The sequence below is a fragment of the Vidua macroura genome, chromosome 5 (assembly GCF_024509145.1).
Source record: "Vidua macroura isolate BioBank_ID:100142 chromosome 5, ASM2450914v1, whole genome shotgun sequence".
NCBI lineage: Eukaryota > Metazoa > Chordata > Aves > Passeriformes > Viduidae > Vidua > Vidua macroura.
In genome coordinates, this window is record NC_071575.1 from 5008588 (window position 1) to 5021718 (window position 13131).

Below are 13131 nucleotides of genomic sequence, written 5' to 3' on the forward strand. Positions count from 1 at the left end.
GACCTTCAGTGGCTGAGGAGGATGTTACTCCAGAAAGGGAATGAAGCCCCACAGTAAGCCAAGAACAACAGGAAGCTCAAACTCAAGACTGGGTATTGGTTATATTTTTCCTTGGGTGCTGCTGTCACAATTCTTCATGTCTCTGTGAATCTTACTCTAAAATGAGGGGAATTGAATAAATATCCATGAAGGAAAAACAATATCCTGCCAAGGGCACTGGTGTGCAACTTTGGGGTACTGAACTACATGGGACCCCAGAAAGAATGGGATGTCATGTAATACAGCCAAAGGCTAATATGAACAAGGGAAAAAACAAGGGCAGAAGGCAACAGATAAAAATGAGACTGCAGCACTGCACCTAATCGTGAAGGGATCTTCTGGAATGTCAGTCCTCTATTCTACAGGTAATTAGTAACAAGAAAAAAGCAGAAGGAAGAAGGATGGAGATGGAAGACCAAATGGAAAGCCTAGTCCTAGCCACATGGGAGGTTTCAGAAAATACAGCAGCAGGTTGTGATCCAAGACACAGCAAACAGATGCCTTGATTACATCAGGGAGTTTCCATGCACAAAAGGGCTGGTTTGAAAAAAAGCCCAGAAATGTTGGAAGGCAACAGCAGTAGATATGGAAAGGGGGAATGCTGGCAGAGGAAAGTGATGCTGACAAAGCTGGGTAAGGGTAAACAGGACTAAGGAGCTTCTTAACTGATAAAACCATCACCTGGTGTGCTAAGAAGGGTTTACAAAACAGGAGGGACTGGACTGATGTGTTTGCAGCAATCCAGCACCAACTCAAAGAGACTTGAGGCTGGGACAGAAGAAAGCAGCATCCCCCATCATCACCAGTGTATCCTGCAGTGTTCAGGACCCAGAGTGAAATGTCCTGAAGTGCTAGAGCAGCCCCTTCTCCCTGGCTGTGTCCAGCTGGCAGCACACCCCCACAGCTCCCATGTTTTGGGACTCATGCTCCCCCAGGCTCTCATGCTCCCCCAGGCTCTCAGCAAGAAATCTCCATCCTGTGTTACTCTCCATCTACAACACTTCTCACCTTTGCAGACTCTCCTCTCTGCCCTTCCTCACCACCTCTAGACCTTCCCTGAAATAATGTTCCAATCTTACTTCTGATTCCCCTACATTTAATAATGAGTCACACTCTTGTCCACAAGTCTTTCTCCCAAACTGTCTCCACCTTTTCCTCCCAATGATATGCATGCCTGGTATTTGCCTGGCTAGACAATGATTCATGGTGAAACACTGGATGCTGATACATGTAGGAAGAATGGGGAGGTGCTTGGGAAAACTTGTGATGAAGATACTTACTAGCAAAAAGGGAGAGATATTGGGAGTCAATGACTTTGAACTTCGCTTCTGGATCGTTCAGTCTCCACTGGAACAGAGAAACACATTGAAATGAAATACCCATGGAGTTAACCAAGCCTGAACAAAAGGAACACACTACCCCTTCTAGGACTGAATTTACCCTGCAGCAAAAGACTGGGAATGAACAGAGATCCCCCAGGACACATCCAAGCCAGGAAAGGCCAAAAAGCTGCAACAGACCCCAGAGAAGGCAGACCTATCCCAAGTAAGGGAGGAAGGGATCCTGACACATGGCCAGGACTATCCCACACAGAAGTAGGTAAGGGCTCTGGAAGGGATTAGCTACATCTCATGCAATGAGGAGCTGAGGCCAGGGAAAGGAGGGAAATGGTTACAAACATCATTCCTGAGCTCTCTGGGGACACATATACGGGACCACCATTTCCACAGACTCACTGCTACTTCCACATGGTCTGTTCCTCTGTCATCCTGCTTGTGCAGCACCTCAAAGTAGTACCTGCCCTCAGCTGACAACCTGCAAAGAACAAGGCGTCTGTCACCAGGAGCATTAAGGAACATTTCTTAGCTTGTCAGCAGACAATGAGTGGAGAGCAACCACACCCCTGAAACAACCTAATTCTCAGGGTAGGTGGGGTTAGTGCTGCCAAGAAAATCCAGATCCTGACAGTGAGATAGGTAGCTTCACTTATGCACCTGGAGCACTCCAGACCCTTCTCAGTTAATTCTGAGTAACTCCCTCTCAGTGTCGCCTGCTGGGTTTTGACCTCTAGGAAACCTGGCCAGTTCCAAGGCAGGAAACTTGGGATATAGTTCATATAGGGGAGCCGGGATGTGCTGGTGGTTGATTGCTCCAGGGAAGAAAAATTCAGAGTTGCATTCCTGCAGTAAATCAGCAAAGCTTTGGCAATACCCCAGAGTAATCCCTTTCTCTGTATTGCAAAACTCTTCAGGGCAAGCATGAATGCTTTTTCCTTATCCTTGTGATTTCCTGGTCATGTGCAGAGGTGGCTGGGTCTGAGGGACTTTGCTCACTCACCGCACCATGTTTGACTTCTGGCTGTGAAATTTCCCAAACTCTCCCGGTGCGGTCCACTCCTTCCCCGTCTGTGAAGAGACAGAAGATGGCTCTAGTTAAGATGAGCTTCTTCCCTTGTTACTGCACTGACAATGATAAAAAAGGAAAATTTAATTCCCTCTTCCCTCCAATTCCTCCTGGTAAATCATTTGTGAAATCCATCACCTGTGGACAGATTTAAGTCCCTTAATTGTGAACAAGGGACTCCCAATAGCACTACCAAGAGGTAAGTGGCTTAAGGTATCACATGTCATACCCCATCTGGCACCCATGCTGATGTTGCCTGTAATTGGGCAGGGAAAGAAACCTGGGGAGTCCAAGGAAGCAGTAAGCCAGGAAGGTCTCTGTTCCCACAGAAACATTGAAGCCTTGATGGGAGAAGACATGCAGCATGCACTGTACCTTGCCTACGCTGGCCAGCAGCTGGAGACCAGAGGGCTTTTCATCTGGACTCAGCCAGAACTCAGCATTGTCATCTGCAGCAATGGCAAACTGAAACTCCCCTGTCAAGAGATGGAGGGAGTGAGTAGGGCTGTGGGGTAAGGGCTTGTGCACAGAACAGATCCTGCTCCTCCTTTCTCCTGGTGAGACCATCCTTCCCTTTTGATATTATCACCTTCCTGCCTTTTAACCTCTCTGCTAACTCTGCTGTGACTGAAAACAAACTTTGCAGATGTCACTGGTTCAGTGTCCCTCCTGCACTGGCTTCACCTGACATCTAACCTGGAAAGCTAAGAAGTCTATGCAAAGCCTCCCCTGACATCCCTTTTGCTTCCAGAGCAAAATTTTGTGTGAGATGCAGTGTTTGGCTGGAGGAACGTGCACGTGGAGCCACAGAAGGAGACAGAGGTGCTTGAGGTTCACCCTTTGTCCGGGGTCACGGGGATGGCAGCTGCAGGCCAGGGCCCGTGACAGAGGGTGAGTGCCAGCAGGCTGCTCGGGGCAGAGGCGTGCAGCTGGGGGACACAGATGTCAGCTGCTGTCAGATGGCATTCGTGCACCCGGGGAGCAGAAAGGACATCACTGATGTCATGGACAGCCCTGGCCACGCGAGGGAGGGAGGCAAAGCTCAGGGATTGTTCGTGGCCACATACACACCACGGGGCTGTGCATTCATAACAGCATTGCTATTTATCTAGCACTTCCCATCTGCTTTCTCCTGTGCTTTCCCTCACCAGGGAGGAGGCAGATGTGTTTGTTTCCAGCTACGCCAAGGCCATGGCCAGTCACGCACGCCACCCACGTGAGGGACCCGGTGTTGGGCTTGCCAGGGTAAGGGCACCAGTGGTTCAGCATCAGCAGGGGAGGGAGGGGAAGGTGACAAGAGACATGAGTGAAGGCACTTGGAACCCTCACCATCAGTGAAAGGATGCAGGTAACCAAATATCCGGAGACCATAGTTGGTCCATTTTGGGGACACGGCCAACTTCTTCAGCATAGTTCTGGTCTGAAATGGAAGAAGAAAAAAATTCATAAAAATAATTTTAGATGTGACAGGAGCAAGGGAAAAATTAAGAACCCTGGGACAGGAAGGCAGAGGGTTCTCTCTGAGAGGAGGATGGGGTGTGAGATGTGATGGAGGCAGAAGTGAAAGAGCCAACCAAGTAAAAAATGAGATGGAGCAGATGCTGTTGAGAAGGGAAAAACTGCATGGGGCATGCATTGAGATGGCGGGGACAGGACGTGGCATTCCCTTGCCACTTGGAAGGAGAGCACCAAATACAGGGCTCCTTCAGCCTGTGTCTGAGCCCTGGCAGGCCAGCATGTGTGAAATGACCCTCCCATGTGCAGCAGAAGAGCTGTTAGCCATGAACCCTTCTGAAAGCTTCCTGCTCCCTCAGCAGGAGGACAGAGGAGGTGGTTGAGAGGGACGTGGTAGATTTTAACAGAAAGCAGGACAGAGAGGGAGGTAGGGGCAGGACCTGAAGGGAACAATGGTTATCCACCTGGGAAGCTGAGCTGGCAAGTGCAGGACAGTGGATTTCATGGTCTTACTCACGTGAGGGAAGAGAGGGAAGTGGAGGTTTCTCCTGAGCTGCTCGATGGAGCTGCCACACCAGTCCTCAAACACGTGCAGGTTGGCCTGGCCCTGGAACTAGAAGGCAGAAGTGGGGTACCATGAACAGCTGCATCCAACCCCTGTGTCCCTCCTCTGCTCTGACAGCCTGGGCCATGGCCCCGGTACTGGAGCGCTTGGGAGAGTGAAGGAAGATTCCTTTGCTATGATGGACTGCAGGATCCATGGGTCCAGAGCACTGCTGCTCGTCTGCTGAACGTGTGGGGCTGGCACACACACCTGAATGGCACCAGGGAACTGTGCTAATGCTTGGGACATCTCAGTTCCACAGCTGGGGTTTGCTCCATCAAGGAGGTGTTTCACCAGAGGGCTATGCTCTGAGGCCATGGTGTGGAACACACTGCAGGGTGGCAACAGATCCCCATGAGGTAACGTCTTATGCTCTGCAAGAAAGTGTTTTGGACTCCCTCACCATCTCAGGGCTATTTTCCTGACCTGAGGAAGAAGGGACACCCTAGGGAGGGGAGATGGCAGATCACCTTCTCAAAGCATGTCCTAGAGGTAAAGCTGACAGAAGATGGTGGGGACAGGGAGATGGAGGCCTGGCAGAGCTGGGAGCAGCAGCACAGGCAGCTCAGTGGGCAGCATAACCTCTGTGTGTCTGCAGAGACACAGAAACACTGAGGGAAGGGGGGTTCCAGCCTGGACAGCACAGGAGGGTGTGCAGTGTGAGTACAGGCCCCTGCTATGCAGCCAGCCCCATCAGGAGAGGCTTCCACTGTCCAGCTGAGACCTGGGGCACAGCTGCACTGGAGAAAGCTTGCTGGCCACTGTGGGACTTCAGCAACATACTCCTCAAAGCACAGACTTTATTTCTGTCAGAGCCATTCAGAAGGGAATTGCTGTCTGCTCCCCAGCAAAATCCAAGCTTTCTGCCTGCAACCAGTGGAGCTGGATACTGAAACCCTCCTTGCAAGACTGGCATCCAACAGTGAAGAATAAATAAGCTGGAGACGGTACAAGCTACCTTAGATGGCAAAACGCTGAAGAAAGGAATAGGTTGCCTTGGGACTGGGGAGGTTTTGCTGTGGCTGTCTTGCCTATATAAGGGCTGTGGGAGCAGGGCTGGGGAAACAGCCTGAACAGCACCCAAATGTCTACAGATGGCAGCAAATTCTTAGTTTTTGCTGGGGAAACTCTAGCAGGCCTAAAGCAGCACAGTGGAGGAGGGTCCAACCTCTTTGTGCATTTCTGCCAGAGAAACTTTTTCACTGAGTTATTTTTCCCAGGATGGTGGGTTGGGGGTGTGCTTTGAAATAAACTGTGGCTTGAAGGAAGGCTGTGAAGCAGATTTGGCTCCACACCAGTAATGCTCCTTGCGAGCTGTGGACTTTAGTCATGCACATGAAAACCATTTCTGTGTGCCAGGCAAAGCACATTCACAACCACTGCTTTTTGGAGTGGTCTCTCGTCAGCCCTCTCTCACTGGTGTCACCACTGCCAGGGCTTCATGGATGTCTGCAAGCCCACGATGCCCCCCACTAGCATCTCCTCCTCTTCCCTCCTCTGCTGACATCCATCAGCCTGGATTCTGCCCACCAGACAAGAGGAAAAGCAGCAAGACAAAGTGGATGGAACTCCTCAGAGCAATGCACAGAATCAGAGTGGAGACAGACAGAGGGCTCAGGATGATGGATGCAGCCAAAAGAAACCTGGGACCCTGCAGGAACTTGAGATACAAATAAATCACTGCAAGCGTGACAAACACTGAATTGGAATTTAATTGCTGTGCAGTCCCGTGCCCCTTGGCCAAATCCAGGTTCACACCCAAGGGTCTTACATTGCCTTTCTCAGCCAAATCAAATAATGACAACTGCTGTTTCTTGTGGAACACGAAGTGAGAGGAACAGGCTGGGCTCCCACAGAGAATCACTGCCAGAAGCTGAGTCCTATGGAAGTCTGCTGCTACCCAAAAATGATGCCATTTCTTTGGGGTTTTTTTTTTGAGAATTGCTTGCACAGGGCAGACAGCAGGCTCAGAGCTCTATGAAATGAAGCACAACACTCCCACACTGTGGACAGGCTGGCACTGCAGTTCACTCCTGCCAAAGACAGACCCCAGGGATGATCTCAAAGCTCAGGACTGCAATGTAGCTGGGCTGGCTTTGACATGGGGCAGCCCAAATGCAAAACCAGGTATTTATGAGGCAAATCCCAAAACACTGGCTATACTTGCTCAAATGTTTGCAGAGTAAAACTTGGACCAGTCCCATTGCAATACAAAACTTCACTGCAGTTTGGCAGTATTAGGGAGAGGGCAGCCTAATAAAAAATAAGGCAGACACCACTGTACTAGATACACCATCAATACTTACAGAGATAATTCCTGAGATTTCTAGCCCAACACTCCTACCTCCAAAGTCTTTACAAAGCCTCCAGAAGGAGATTCTGGCAGGAGTTAATGAGATCACCTTGCTTTCCTGCACTCACAACTACTAGAAATAATTAACTGGTAAATAATAAGTATTTCTTGCATGTAATTTAAAAATCCTTTTCTAAATCAACAAATTTTCTCCTGAGTTACAGCAGCTTAATTTAGTTTCTGTTTCCTCTTAAAGGGGGGAAAAAAAGAACATTATTGACAGATAAGTGATGGCTGCCCAAAGTGCTGCTTTGGGACTGAAAACTGAGCTAGGTTTTAATTTTAGGACCCCACAAGTCATCATTGTAGCAGCTGTTTTGAAACTTTATCACCTCTGTCTCTCTGACTCAATTCACAGCTGCCCATTACAGGCAGCTGAGAAATTCTTCTGTTTGCTATATCCTCTCACGCAACACGCTGTAAAAATCTCCTGCTTGGGGCTTTTGCAGATTGCACATATACAGCAACATCACCACCATTCCCAATTCATGTGCACAGAAATGTCAATAGATTTTCTAAAATATGGTTTTTAGAACATGATTCTAAAACATGGTTACTGCATTTGAATTCCCAGCTTGGCCTACGTTTGACTTCCTACCTGGTCCTGTTTTGCAAAGGGATGGAAATTTAGGATCTAGCAAGCAACAAGTTAAGTTCCCCTTCTCCCCTTAAAAACATCTGCTTTGAAAATTCTGGATAGACTGATTTGGCCAGAACCAGGAATAGAAGCCATGAGTCTGAGTATTCAAAGGAGCTGGTTTTATGTGACCTTCCCATGTAGAGGGTTTCTCCTGCCCTTGAGGTTTATCCCTGTCCAACACCCTTCCCCAGTTGCTTATCACCCTGCTGAAATAGCAGCAGTGCATGATCCCAGCTCAGGCCCAGAACAGGCACAAGTCACACACCAAGGGCACCACTGGCTCAGTGTGAGTGTGCCCTGGAGCACAGCACAGTGAGTGTGCCCTGGAGCACAGCTCAGTGTGAGTGTGCCCTGGAGCACAGCAGAGTGTGAGTGTGCCCTGGAGCACAGCTCAGTGTGAGTGTGCCCTGGAGCACAGCTCAGTGAGTGTGCCCTGGAGCACAGCACAGTGTGAGTGATCCCTGGAGCACAGCTCAATGTGAGTGTGCCCTGGAGCACAGCTCAGTGTGAGTGTGCCCTGGAGCACAGCTCAGTGTGAGTGTGCCCTGGAGCACAGCTCAGTGTGAGTGTGCCCTGGAGCACAGCACAGTGAGTGTGCCCTGGAGCACAGCTCAGTGTGAGTGTGCCCTGGAGCACAGCTCAGTGTGAGTGTGCCCTGGAGCACAGCTCAGTGTGAGTGTGCCCTGGAGCACAGCACAGTGAGTGTGCCCTGGAGCACAGCTCAGTGTGAGTGTGCCCTGGAGCACAGCTCAGTGTGAGTGTGCCCTGGAGCACAGCAGAGTGTGAGTGATCCCTGGAGCACAGCTCAGTGTGAGTGTGCCCTGGAGCACAGCTCAGTGTGAGTGTGCCCTGGAGCACAGCTCACTGTGAGTGTGCCCTGGAGCACAGCTCACTGTGAGTGTGCCCTGGAGCACAGCTCAGTGTGAGTGTGCCCTGGAGCACAGCTCAGTGTGAGTGTACCCCGGAGCACAGCTCAGTGAGTGTGCCCTGGAGCACAGCTCAGTGTGAGTGTGCCCTGGAGCACAGCTCAGTGTGAGTGTGCCCTGGAGCACAGCTCAGTGTGAGTGTGCCCTGGAGCACAGCTTAGTGTGAGTGTGCCCTGGAGCACAGCACAGTGTGAGTGTGCCCTGGAGCACAGCACAGTGTGAGTGATCCCTGGAGCACAGCTCAGTGTGAGTGTGCCCTGGAGCACAGCACAGTGAGTGTGCCCTGGAGCACAGCACAGTGTGAGTGTGCCCTGGAGCACAGCACAGTGAGTGTGCCCTGGAGCACAGCAGAGTGTGAGTGTGCCCTGGAGCACAGCTCAGTGTGAGTGTGCCCTGGAGCACAGCTCAGTGTGAGTGTGCCCTGGAGCACAGCACAGTGTGAGTGTGCCCTGGAGCACAGCACAGTGTGAGTGTGCCCTGGAGCACAGCTCAGTGTGAGTGTGCCCTGGAGCACAGCTCAGTGAGTGTGCCCTGGAGCACAGCAGAGTGTGAGTGTGCCCTGGAGCACAGCTCAGTGAGTGTGCCCTGGAGCACTGCACAGTGTGAGTGTGCCCTGGAGCACAGCACAGTGTGAGTGTGCCCTGGAGCACAGCACAGTGAGTGTGCCCTGGAGCACAGCACAGTGAGTGTGCCCTGGAGCACAGCTCAGTGTGAGTGTGCCCTGGAGCACTGCACAGTGTGAGTGTGCCCTGGAGCACAGCTCACTGTGAGTGTGCCCTGGAGCACAGCTCACTGTGAGTGTGCCCTGGAGCACAGCTCAGTGAGTGTGCCCTGGAGCACAGCTCAGTGTGAGTGTGCCCTGGAGCACAGCTCAGTGAGTGTGCCCTGGAGCACAGCACAGTGTGAGTGTGCCCTGGAGCACAGCACAGTGTGAGTGTGCCCTGGAGCACAGCTCAGTGTGAGTGTGCCCTGGAGCACAGCACAGTGAGTGTGCCCTGAAGCACAGCTCAGTGTGAGTGTGCCCTGGAGCACAGCACAGTGTGAGTGTGCCCTGGAGCACAGCTCAGTGTGAGTGTGCCCTGGAGCACAGCTCAGTGTGAGTGTGCTCTGGAGCACAGCTCACTGTGAGTGTGCTCTGGAGCACAGCACCTGAGCCTGTTTCCCCAGGGAGGCCGGCCAGGCTGCCACCCTCTGAGGACAGCGCCAGGGCACCGCTGTCCCAGCAAGGGAGAGCTGAACCCTTACAAGGGCAGGGAGGGGACAGCTGGCCTGGGCCCTTGCTTGGCACTGACGCAGCCGTGCCCCTTCAGGGCTGTGGGAGCGTGCCTGGCCTGAGCCCCAGCCCGACTCTCCCTGCTGAGCATGCTGGAAAAATGCCTGTCTGCAGCACTAGTGTTGCAGTAAAAGACTTTGGTATTTCTGCTTCCTCCTAGTGAGAAATGCTAGATTATCAGCCCCTGCTACAAGAACTGACCATAGAGGAGGATCAGGAACATAGACAACCCAGACCTCTTCCTAGCCCAAACCCTATCATGTCAAAACTATCTGGAGGGTGGCACCACACACCCAGGGGCTCCTGCTGAGCAAGGAGACCAGGGAAGAAAGAGCTGGTCAAGCAGCAAAGCTGAGAGAATTGCAGCAGCAGAGACACGACCTCCTGCCCTGTAACTGGAGTAGGATGGAGAAGAGAAGCTTTCCTAATTTAATCCTGGGCGGCTTTGGCATCACAGAGGCAAATCAGCTGCATAGCTGCACGCAGCCCAGGGAATGATAAACAGGGCACAGAGAGGGCCTGAGCCACAGAAGAAAGGCAACATTGTGCTGCCAACTAGAAACTCCTGAGTTTGTAAGACTCTTCTGTCTCCTCAGAGTGGCTGCAGCCCCTCCTCCTGCCTGGCCCAGCTCCCCTGACTGGGTGACATTCAGCAGCCAGCAGCTGGGCTTGGCGGCACGCTCTGCTGTGCTGGGCACTTGTGGGAATCCATCAAGACAAGTCAGCAAGACAGCCCCCTGTCTGGATGGGCACGAGTAGACAAGGAAGGGACATCAGCAGAGACAGAGTGAGCAGCAATAGCTTTTGTCTTTCAGTCCACTCAGGAAAGGATGCTTCCTCTTTGGACAGGTTTGGTAGCAGGACAACACTCCAGCACAATCCTTTGGTTTTGTGCAGCATCTGTGCAACTCTACAGGTGCTGCCTTAAGGGGCTGTGCTCCTGGAGATCCCTCACACCTCCCTGCAGAGAGAAGGAAGTCCTGAGGCTGTGCAGGCATGAAGGAGGAAAGGACATTTTAAATGCACCCCAGCACTGCCCAGACCTTTCTCCTCTCAGAGCTGCACAGCTGCTTTTGCAGAGGTAAATGAGAACAGCCTGGCTAAGGAGTCACTTTTCTGAAAGTCCTCCCCACACCTACAGCAGCGTCAAATGGTGACGCTCATATCCCGCAGCACAGCTTTGCCCTGACGACAGCCAGGCACGTTTCTGGATTAATGAAATGAAACACCCCACACGTCCCCAGCCTGAGCAGGCAGTGCGTGATGCTGGGAGCTGGAAGACTTTGCTCTGGTGCCTGGAAGTGACAGTAAGGATAGCGACCATCATGTGCACAGCATCTTGAGAAACCAGGAGCAAGGGTGAGCTCTCCTTTCCCCCAGATGCCAGAGCAAAACTTCAATTTGGGATTTCCAGTGAGCACACTTTCCTACCACATTATCCAAGGCTTAAGCTGCCTATATCATATCCTGAAACTGAGAGAGGAAAATTGAGACCTTTTTTGGCAACGCTGGCTGCCAGCTCACTCTGCAACCCTGTTAATTATTTATGTTTTTCAGGAATATGCCTCTCTATTCAAAAAAAGCCCAGCTCCCTGACCTGTGTGAAGAAACCTGGTGTCCCTCGCCCCAGGAATCAGGCTGCAATTAAGTTATTAGAGATTCTGTGGGAAGGTTGCAATGGGATTATAGACCCAGGGTAATTAATTTGGGCAGAGCCACAGAAAAACTTAATCCCCAGGCTGGGAGAAATTTCAATTGGTGGTTAGGAGGACAGCAAGCAGCTCTGTACAGAGCTGTGCCCATGGATCCCTCTCCACCTCCTGCAGCTGGTACTGGTGAACCACTGGCCTCTGTTTGCAGTCAGGGGGACCCTGCTGACCCTCTGGGTACACACAGTGCTGCAGCAAGGGCAGGAAATTTTGCCTTATACAGCCAAAGAGAAAAGTGTCCAGGCCACAGCGGGCACCTCACCTGCTGCACCTCTAACCTGGTAAAGGCTCACTGCACACCACAGCTGGCCACTCTCCAGATTTATGTGCTTTGGGAAATCTCTAGGGAGGGGATCAGAGACACAGGGCAAAGCTTCAGGGAAGCTGGGAGATGCCACACAGAGCCTGTATCACCCAGTGCTGTGGGAGAGGGGAGCAGCAAATGCTCAGTGTCATCCCTGGGCACAGCAGCAGCCCCGTCCCTGACATCCTGCTGGCTCTTGGCCAGCAGCTGCTCATCTGGGAGGCAGCCCTGCCTGCAAGGCCCTGCAGCTGGAGAAGACCCCAGGCTCCAGGTGGGACCAGCACTCCAGAACCCACGCTCTGACGCAGAACAGATCAATGGCCCCATTTGGCTCTGGGCACTGGAAGGTGGCTGATGCTGGCTGCTGCCAGGAAAACCAAGGCTCAGGCTGCAGGGACCTGAAGTGCTCCTTGCTGTGATGGGTGGATACACTCTCCCTCCATTACCAGTGAGATCTGGAGACCTGCGTGCAGGGCCAGCAGCCTGCTCCCTCCCCTGGGGAGTCACAGAGGCTCCTTAATTTGTGCAGGTCTCTAATCCTGAGGAATTTAGTGAGCTGGCTCCATTAACTAAATGCCCCCTGGCTGGTGTCCCTCTCATTAGAGGCAGGCTGCATTGCTCCCTTATCTGAAGAGGAATGATGAGATAAGGGAACAGGGGAGGAAAGAATAATTGAGGCATGAAGGAAACAAAGGGAGTGTTTACCCCAGCCTGCAAGGGTCTCTGGAGAGGGTCTCTGTTCATGGAAGTGCCACTGAAGTGGAGAAATCACCTATGACACGCAGGGGTTGGATGGCAAAAGCCAGAGCAAAAACAACATGACACTTCTGTGTGCCACAGTCATGTATTTGCTTGTTGAATGACTGGCCCTACACAGCCCAGCCCTGAATAAACTTCACTCTTCAGGAAGGCAGTGGGCCTGCCTGGAATTGCAGATGGGTGCTCAGAGCCTTGAGGAGTTGTGGAGACACTGAATTATCTGGAATCTGGGCACTCCAGTCTTTCCAGATGATTACTCAGGTCTGTAAGTGTCATTAAGCAGGGAGAAGGTGATAGGGAGTGGACTTCTAGTAAAGTGAATTAATTTCCAGGCATACATCCCTGCCTTTCTTTTTTGCTGTACAGGTCTCTAGCCATAACCTCCCTCACCCAAAATGATGGAGAAAGGCACCCACCTCTGGCATCCATGGGACAGGGTTGTCAACAGCTGCATAATTTGATTTATTCCTCCCACTTATCTGCAGCTCTTGGACCTGAAATACAAGTAGAGAAAAGTCAAAATAACCCGAGAAATGGCACGGCACTGACATGTACAAGGTGGTTCTATACCAGCTGTACAAGAGGGTTCAAACCTCATCACAAGAAGATATGAGAAAATAAAACAAGTTTTCAAGCTCCCTTTCCAAAGGTCAGGCCAGATAACGT

General features: G+C 51.7%; 1 protein-coding gene across 1 annotated transcript in view; it reads right to left on the bottom strand.

The window, feature by feature from the left end:
• The window catches only part of B4GALNT3 (beta-1,4-N-acetyl-galactosaminyltransferase 3), a 61152-nt gene that overhangs the window by 12756 nt on the left and 35265 nt on the right, over window positions 1-13131 (bottom strand). Inside the window, exons 3-9 of the mRNA XM_053977406.1 lie at window positions 12882-12959; window positions 4415-4510; window positions 3772-3862; window positions 2818-2918; window positions 2377-2444; window positions 1776-1854; window positions 1320-1386 (exon numbers count right to left, since the gene is read on the bottom strand). Coding sequence (XP_053833381.1) covers window positions 1320-1386; window positions 1776-1854; window positions 2377-2444; window positions 2818-2918; window positions 3772-3862; window positions 4415-4510; window positions 12882-12959 — 580 coding nt within the window. The remainder of the gene's footprint in view (window positions 1-1319; window positions 1387-1775; window positions 1855-2376; window positions 2445-2817; window positions 2919-3771; window positions 3863-4414; window positions 4511-12881; window positions 12960-13131) is intronic.